Source organism: Cynocephalus volans, chromosome 15 (assembly GCF_027409185.1).
Source record: "Cynocephalus volans isolate mCynVol1 chromosome 15, mCynVol1.pri, whole genome shotgun sequence".
Lineage (NCBI taxonomy): Eukaryota > Metazoa > Chordata > Mammalia > Dermoptera > Cynocephalidae > Cynocephalus > Cynocephalus volans.
The window spans coordinates 43,154,167-43,163,614 of NC_084474.1; the positions used below are offsets into that span (position 1 = coordinate 43,154,167).

The 9,448-nt window shown below is 32.8% G+C and overlaps 1 protein-coding gene across 1 annotated transcript in view; it reads left to right on the forward strand.

Annotated features, from left to right (window-relative positions):
* Positions 1-8,625, forward strand: part of CNBD1 (cyclic nucleotide binding domain containing 1) — a 493,815-nt gene extending 485,190 nt beyond the window's left edge. Inside the window, exon 14 of the mRNA XM_063079257.1 lies at positions 8,509-8,625. Within this exon, the coding sequence (XP_062935327.1) occupies positions 8,509-8,625 (117 nt within the window). The remainder of the gene's footprint in view (positions 1-8,508) is intronic.
* Positions 8,626-9,448: the final 823 nt, after the last annotated feature.

Below are 9,448 nucleotides of genomic sequence, written 5' to 3' on the forward strand. Positions count from 1 at the left end.
CAAACTGTAATTTCAGTAAGAGAGAGATATTGACAGGCATTTGCCTGTCACATAATGAGAATTCAATAATTATGTTGGATGAATGAGTGAATGAATGATACATACATACATACTATCAGTAGATACTATTACTGCTGAAGTGGCCCAGAATAAATGTGCCATATGCTGTTGATGTCATTCCTTATCTAGATGGGACAAAGTTTCCTGGCAAATCGGGAGCTCAAAGTCCTTCTTTCCTTCAAGCTGCTTTTTCTTTAATGATATCCTCTCAGACACAGTGTATCACATATCTAGAAAATGATTCAGGGAGCTTCTAGCTGGATAGATCAGATTCTCATATTTTTGAAGTTAAGTGAGAGCAATTTATAAAAAGTGATTCACAGAGTTGTACCTGAAGATTGTTGCTCTTATCCCAAGTCCGAAAATCTGGATTATTTACCAGCTGGGCAAGTTCATCTGCCACAGGCATGCTTGTTAAAGATGTCCTGTTACCTGCCATTTGATGATTTGCCCTGGTAGGTCACCTGTTCTGGTGCCAAAGAGTTGTTGTGGAAATCAATGCTGATTTCTTTTCTTCCTGTAGTGTATCCATCCGGGAATACTGAAACCCCTAGGCATTAAAAAAAGAAAAAATAATAATCCTGTGAAAGTGAGCACATCAGATTTTATAGTTTGTAGACATTATACATGCCCTAACAAGAGGAGATTGCGAGCTTCATGTTCAAGCTTCCTAGCCTAGCAAAATTAAGAAGTACTCTGTAGACGTTTTTCTGATTGATTCATAAAAACTGGAACTAAGAAAAAATTCATTGCAAAGAGTATGGAAAAATACATAGCTGTGCACAGTGGTGTATTAATCAATGTTCAACAAACTGCTCCCTCCCCCCCACCAAAAAAAATCCCTCAATTTGTAGCTTTTGCCAATTTTTATGGTGTAAATAGTTTCCTCATAGCCAGTTTCAGGTTCTCAACATGATGTCACTATAGATGCAGTTGGGAAGAGATGTACAGTCAGCTCTCATGGGACTATAGATTAGCTCCAGCACACCACTAGTTCCTGAAGTCTGTTTACATTATGCATTACACAAACCTGACCTACCAACTAAGCCCAGAAAGGTGAGACTTTTAATTTAAAACCATCCAGAGAATAAAGGAAACGATGGAGACATTGGGAGCCATTCTGCCAGGACTGGAGGGCTGGAGTCAGGAGATGTGAGGTAACCACTTAAGAGTACTATGGCAGATTAAGTAAAAGGTAAACATTTAGGAGGAAATATAATTTCTCAGTATAGCTAACAATAACCAAAACGTTTCCTGCATTTTCCATATAATCTTTCTCTATATTCTTGCTGCTTCTCCTAAATTAACTTTTCGAGTGATCAATGTTGGCTAACTATACTTCGTGTTGATTTTATTCATTTATACAATATATGCCAGGGAGACCCGATATCCCTGCCATTCCTGTCTCTGGAGAAACCTTTTGCTATTCTAAGCCAATTTGAACTCCTCAGTCAAACATTCAGATTTTTGTGCTTAATTTTTCCTCCTAAGATTTTGCCTTTATGACCGTTCTATGCAATTTGGATTTTCTGTTCTTCCAGTACTGACTCTATTTTGGCTCTGTTCTTTGTATTTTCCCTGACTCTTCTTAACAAATTTCAGATCCCAGTCTTCCTTCAAGTCACAACATCCCCACACTCTATTAAACATTCCCTGATTACCCCTAGCTCCCACTGATAGATTTTTCTTAATGAATATGTATGGTCTCTAATTTACAGTTAGGAACTTGGTTATGGACTGAATTATTATTTGCTAGATGTTTCATACATGTGTCTCCCTTTCTCTTTTCAAGTATTTTTTAAAGTACTTGTGAACAGAGACTATGCAAAATAAAATAGCACTGAACACATAAGGAAACTTAATAAATACTTAATGATCAATTGAGTATAGAGCTAGAAATAAGAATAATTTGAAAAGTAAATGATTTTCTGATGCTTTTTTATCAGGTTTTAGTTAAAATTTTTGAAACCTTTAATACTTTGAACTAAAAATTGATAGGATAATAATTTATTGTTAAATGAAATAATAAAAGTATTATGAATCAGTGTAGAATTGTAAGTCAGAGTAGAAATTTATTTTAGTATATAAGGAACTGAAGCAAATAAAAGCACTGGAAAAGATGAGAATGAAATTACTTTTCAAAATATCTAAAGTCATCACTCCATATAGACTTTCAAACTGTATTTAGAGATTTTTAGTGTAAATATTTAAGATAGAAGAAGTAAAAGTACAAATCAGCTCTCGTCCATAGCTATAATTTTCTCATGGGTTAAATGGTTTAAAAACTTAGGAAAAGAAATCCAGTGGGTAAGGACTAGCAGTCTAATTTTTAGTGGGCATATTAAATGATTAATGGCATTTGTTTCAGTTTATTAGGTTTAATTTATCAATGTATACTTCAGCATCTCAAATTAATCTAAGAATATTAACTACTTACTACTTTCAAGAGGAGACAGAATGGACACAATTTATTGCGTATCTCCAAATCATGCTACAAAAGCACAACTCAAATAGCCCTACAAAAATACCCACAAAGAAAGCAGAACAAAAGATTTTCACTCACTTGTTATAGCCAATGTAAGCTGTTTCTTGGCCATAAATTCAGAGCTCAAAACACATAATTCTATGGGAAAAAAACCCAAGCAAACACAATTTTAAATACATATAAAATGTCCAAATGTTCTAGCTGCACATATATATTTGATTACTGGCACATATTTATATCAGCATTCACACCAGCTCTTTGGGCCTAATAGCAGTCCTTTACTATATCCCTTCAAGTGTTAGAAAAATTAAATATTTTTGAGCTGTCTCTTCTCTAGGGTATATTCACAAGTTCCTTCAATTCCTCTCATAAATCCTATTCCCCTTTTGTTTAATTATGTCATTGCTCTCTTCTGGACTCTCAATGATTAACATGAGACCACTAAATTAAATTTCACTTGTTCTGGCTAAGTCTCTATGTACTGAGTTATTATATTAATTGACCTGGTGCCTCAGGCTAGTCATCATAATTGAAATGAAATATATTTTTGAGAAGTGAAAATCTTTATCCCTCCAAACTGCATCTATAGCTTTTAAAAGGAGAATTAAAGGGTTTTTTTGTTTGATTGTGTTTGTTTGTTTGTTTCTCTATCATCTCTTTGACTCAGGGTTGAACTGTCCTTTTATGAAATTGTTTCCTCCTCTGAATTTTAGGATTTTAGGCTCCTTGAAGATAAGGTCTCTTGTTTACAGAGGTATGTCCAGAACTGAGCACAGGAGTAATATGTAGGCAGGCCTTCAATAAGCATAAGTTAAATGATGAAAATGAATGAATATCTGGAAAATTCAAATGACTCATTATTTCCTGAAATGCAGAGAAGAAGAAAATTTTTCATGCAATTTACTCATATTTATTGAGTACCACTCTGTGTCTGGCTAAGTAATCAGGGATAAACAAATGGAGCAGTCCCTCTTTTTATAGAACTTCTGTGTCTCTCTTATAGGAGATAAAAAACTATATACAAATTATATATAGGTGAATAAATGTGTGCATTTTGATGTGTGCTCTAAAGGATACTGTAAAGGAAAAGAACTAGGCATATGAGGTGGAATAATAGGCTATCTAACATTTTTTCCTTTGAATTATATGAATTTGCTTTACTATCTAACCTAAGATAAACCTTAGTTATTTTGAGATAATTTGTGATTTTTTGATGCCATCTTTTTAGCACTTTTGATAATCTTTTGTTTTGTTTTGTTTTGTTTTTTTCAATTTGTGCTTGTGAATGTACATATGTAGCAAGTCCACTAAATTATTTATAGAGACTGTTAGGCATATAAGCTCTATCTGTAGAAAAATAATTCTAGATTCTCAGATTCACTTGTTTTTGCATCAGATTAAAATGTCCTTCAATTCAAAGCTTTAAAATGCTTAATAAATGCTAACTATATGTGAGGTATTTTTCTAGCTTTATTTCTTTTTTATATTGGAACACTTTTTAAATGTGGAGGCTTCTAGTTACTGTACAGCTTTTTCTTTCAGAGCTTAATTTTTTTCACCAGATTTAAATATATGATGTGGATCCTATAGAGTAGTAGCAGTATATAATTCAAAGTGTTCTACAGGAAGCAGTTGTAATTCCCTCATTTTTCTCTATGTGAAAGAAATTTTAATGTTAACATTGTGCATTTTAAATAGCAATGTCTTATCTTGAATATATGCAGTTTTGTGATGTAAAACCCCCAACAACTTCCATGATTCCTAATATAAAGATTTAAGTATTTCCTCAGACCAAATGTAACTAAAGAGTTGCTGAAAACAGTGATTAATGATACAGCATCTGTCTACATTGTACGTAGACCAGTTGCATTCACTTGGTTTGAAGGGTCAGTGTTCATTTATCAATGGTAGGAGGATGAAAAATTTGGAGTTGTGAGTCAGGGCATTGGGGCAGAGCAGCTAAATCAGTTATAGTTGGAGAGTCACTTTGTATGAAATGGACAGTGTACCATTATAACAAGTTTTTATTATTATTTTATTTTTATTTTTAATAGACTAATAGTTATGTATATTTATGGGGCACAATATGATATTTTGATCTATGTATACATTATAGAAAGATTCAATAAAGCTAATTAAAATATCCATCACCTCACCAATTTATTATTTTTGTGTGTGATAAGAACATTAAAAATCCATGTTAGCAATTTTTCAAAGTGAGAAGCCAGAATATCAAGTCCTGATGGACAAGAATTTTTAAAATCCATATATGAAGACAATTTTCTGGAGTTTACTGTTTGGTTGTTTACTTTGAAATTAGAAATCAAAGGCTCACATATGATATGAAGGAAAGACTGACAAATGATTATATATAGCAAGATTCAGCAAGGAGAAGGCTAAGTAAGCCTGGCAACAAATGGAATTTCTTTGTAGGCACAACTTGCAATTTAGAATTGAAGATGTATACCCCAAGCAAAGGGTGGCAAAGGAGTTTGGTCTCTAAGATTCAATAATTTCTTAGGTACCAGAACAGGAAAGTGGGTTCACAAAATAGTACAGACAAGGCATGCACACTAATAATAAAAGGGCTTTCTGACTTCATCCTCATGGTGTAACAAGATACCCATGTAGCCAATAAAAGCCACAAAATTGGAAGGTTCTCCTTTATAGAGTCAGGGTTATGCAGGGACGAGTCACTGCAGCAGGAAGCTACATCTGCTGTGTAATCTTTAAATTTCCAGTAAGTTTTATAATAACAAGTTTATCTATATATGTAGGAAATAATTCACAAATATTTATTAAAGAACATTTACATTTTATGGGCACCCACGTAGAGGCGTATCTATAGCTATAACATTATTATGCACACATTCAGGGTGTTTTACTTTTGCCCTGAATACTATGCATTTATTAAAATATTTGCCTCACTTATATCAAAGATAAAAATCATAAACTGTTAGTTTCCTGAATAAAACATCATTTGCCATCTGATGATCACTGTTTTCCCCATTTTTAGTTACAATAATTTAATGTTATTCTTGAGAATCTAAACTCAATAACTGCCTTGCCTTCCTGCCCTTTCCCATACTTGCCTGTAGGTGAAACTAGTTTTCAGAGCTGGACTACTAGTCTGATGCTGAGCTTGCCCATTCCTCAACTGCTGCTTTCGATAAAAGACATAATCATCTAGGAAATATGAATGCAGTTTCTGGAGAAAGCTGAGTCCTTCTGAGAATGAATTGCCTGGTGGGCCAAGTTCTGTCGTCAGAAACGCACAGGCAATTCACACTGTAATAAGTGCCTAAGGGTGTGGGAATATCTGGATTTATTTTGCCCTTTGTGTTTAACTTGGCAATCTTCATCCTCGCTTCTCACTGCATTGTTTAATAACAATGACATCGTCTTACATGATTCGCATGACTAGTTTTTTAACAGGAAAGGAAAGCGTGGATATAAATTTTTGTCCATTTTCAAACCAAGCGATAAATCTAAAAAGCTGTGTGTCCAATGTAAACCACAAATGAAGACGTGCTGATAGGTGTTCAAATTAATTTTCCAGTACAATGGAAAAAATGCAAGTGCCATGATATCAGCTTCTGTAGTTTTCTTTTTAGTTCTCCAGACACACACACTCTCTCTCTCTCTTGCTTAACAAAAAGGTGAGTTTAATTTGCTGTTCACTGTGCTCATTAATTCCTATTCCTTTCTCAGCTTTGTTGCCAAATATAGCCATATTGTAAGAGAGAATGAGGTACTGATACGTGCTGCAACATGGGTGAACCTTGAAGACGTTATGCTCAGTGAAATGAGTCAGACACAAAAGCACTGTGTGATTTCACTTAGGGGAAGTAACTGGTAGCCAAATTCTGTTTCAAATTCACAGAGACAGAAGGTAGAATAGTGATTACCTGGGACTGGGGAGTGAGCAGAATAGGGTACAGAATTTCAGTTTGAGATCATTAGAAAGTTCTGGAGATGAATATGGTGGTGGTGGTTACACAACAACGTGAATGCGCTTAATTCCACTGAACTGTACACTTAAAAAAGGGTTAAGATGGTAAGTTTTGTTATGTATATTTTAACACTTTGAGAGAGAGAGAGAGAGAGAGAGAGAGAGAGAGAGAGAGAGAGAGAGAGAGAGAGAGAGAGACTAAGGGCATGAAACAAATACATTAACACTGTATTCTAATTTCCTAATTTGGGGAGAAGGCTTTTTAAATTTTATTTTTCCCTTTTCTCTATCTTCATATCTGTATCATATCATACATCTCTTTATTGTAAATCTATGTATTAATTCTGCTTGTTCCTTTCAATGTTAGAAAAATTAATATAAATGTATCCCGAACTATTTGGATTATCACTTTTAAGTATCTGTTTATTACAGAGATTCATTGTCTCTGTTTTTAATTGGTACTGTTTTAATTATCCCAGTTTTGTGGGGGAAAAAGTTAACAAATTTAATATGTAATATCTTTTTCCTTTGTACCAGTTGTATGAAAAATAACCTAATAGGATGGTTGTTGGGGGTGACGGGAAGTATATCAATCTTTCAAATGAAGAAATGTGGTATAAGAATTAAATTAACATACTTCACACAATAGTGTAAGCTTACTGAACTAAAAGTAAAAACAGGTAAAAAAAAATTATGCTGTGACAATAGATAACATATTTATTTTCTGAGGCTTGATACACTTACAGTCTAAGTATATTACCTTTTAAATTAAATTGATGTTAACTTGAATATTATTGATTTTGTAGTTGTCTTATGGACATTTGTTTTAATAGTTGCAAAATGTTTCTGTTCCAAGAATTAAAGTCTAACTATATTACTATGTATATTTAAGTAACATTGTAATTTAATTAGTCACATCAACCCTGGGAGTAAGCTAGAATGCTTTATTAAAACTGCGTTAAGGTCCTCATCTAAAAATCAATCAAATACCTCTCATCTTTCAGGGTTGTTGTGAGTGCTAAATGAGACATAGTAGGCAATCAATACAAACCCATTTCTTTTACTTATGTATAAATTCACTTACTCCCATAGCTTTTATTTCATTCTCTTGTTTCTAAGTAAAGTCAATACAAACAAAATCAAGTACAAAATAACATATTTTTAAAAAATATGAATGTCACTCCCCAGGTTAGTCTAAATTTTGCCATGGTATAAATTGACCCACAAACTCTGAATGACTTTCAACAAATAAGGATTCACTTCTCACTCGCTTGTTTAATGTAGGTTGACCGCATGTCTGCTTCATGCTGGGATTCACAGTATTGCTCTCACATGGAGAAAAGACAGACAGTGCAAGATACATTGAGGAGCTCCTAAAGATTCTTCTTGGAAATGGCACACCTCATGTCTCCTCTCATTGCATTGACCAAAGCCAGTTACATGCTCACCCCTGGCATCAACAGAGCAGAGAAGTCTAAGCCTCTTCTAAGTAGGGGCATCATAGGGAGGTACCCATGGGAAGGTCTCAAAGAGAGGCATCAAACATTTAAATGATAAAAGAAGCTACTCTAGTATTATAAGAGTTTAAGACTTTGACAAATGACAAAAATAGGGCAAATGATACCTGTTATCTACTTAATATTAATAAAAAGAGAATAAACTAAATACCATATGAAAGAGTTTAACAATCTCAGAAAAAGCAAGCATTATAAACTCAAAGTTATATTACAGTTTATCCCCATAAACTTGTTTTTGAAACTTAGAAAATTTGCCTTTATTGAGAAATAATTTCTAGATATGAACATTGAAATTGTTTTAATAGAAAGTTATATAAAAAATTACATTTTGGATAGACTTTTCTTAGGTGAAAGTCTCATCCTTAGAATTTATAAGATTCTTGTTTTTGATTTTCTATTTATTTTTATGTGGAATTCGTGCCACTCATGTTGTTATGAGTTTTAAATTTAAGGGATAATAGAATTAATTATTTTCAATGATGTTTTCTTTCCAGGATAAGACCATGAAAAACTCCTTATATTATTGTGGAATTATTCCAGGCTTTGGAAAATGGAGCCATAACTGGACAAGCATTCCCAGGAACCTCAAAGATCCTCTGGTTGAATATTAAAGATACCAGTTCATAAGAATCTGGGAATTTTAGCATGAATTTTTGAATTTTTTCTTAGTTTTTCATTTTAAATTGTTATAATGGTCTGCCAAATTGCCTTACACCTGTGTTTCTTTCTGCAGCTAGCTTCCTATTAATTTATATAAATTAATTCATAGTAATGTATTTATTTTGGACAACTAAGTTATTCTATTTATGCTTTTCTGTTTTTCTCTTTTGCAGGGTCTTGAGTCTTAAAAGGAGTTAACAAATATCTTCTATAGTGACAATTTTTACAGGGCCAAAATATTTTAAATAAAATGATTTCTAATATATAAATTTTAACTAGAGATGCTTAAATAAAATATCGTTCTTTGGCTCATTAGATTAATTATATAATTAAAACAAAAATAGATTGCTTATTTTTGTTTTTCAAAACCTGTGAAACAATACACTTTTTATTACTATTTTAGACTTGTTCACAAAGCACATCCTATTTAATATGGATTCTATAGTATATGGAAGCAAGGGGAATTTCTATCTAATGTATTAACCAGAAAAGGTATTATTTCTTAAATTCAAACTTGCATATGATGCTAAAATAGCCTAATTTAAATTGTATTGTAATGTATTTTAAATTGTAATGCTATTTGTTAATTAATGCTCTTCAACAATTTTCATCAAAATTTTGATGTATTTTCTTTGATGCCATGGGTTTTTCAATTCTTATATCATCTTCTATAGAGGGACCTACAACATCTCTCATTGCTTAACCATTTGATGTCAAATTATTTATAAGACTTGATTTATGCTTTATAGTAATAATTTATCCGTGCACTATTTT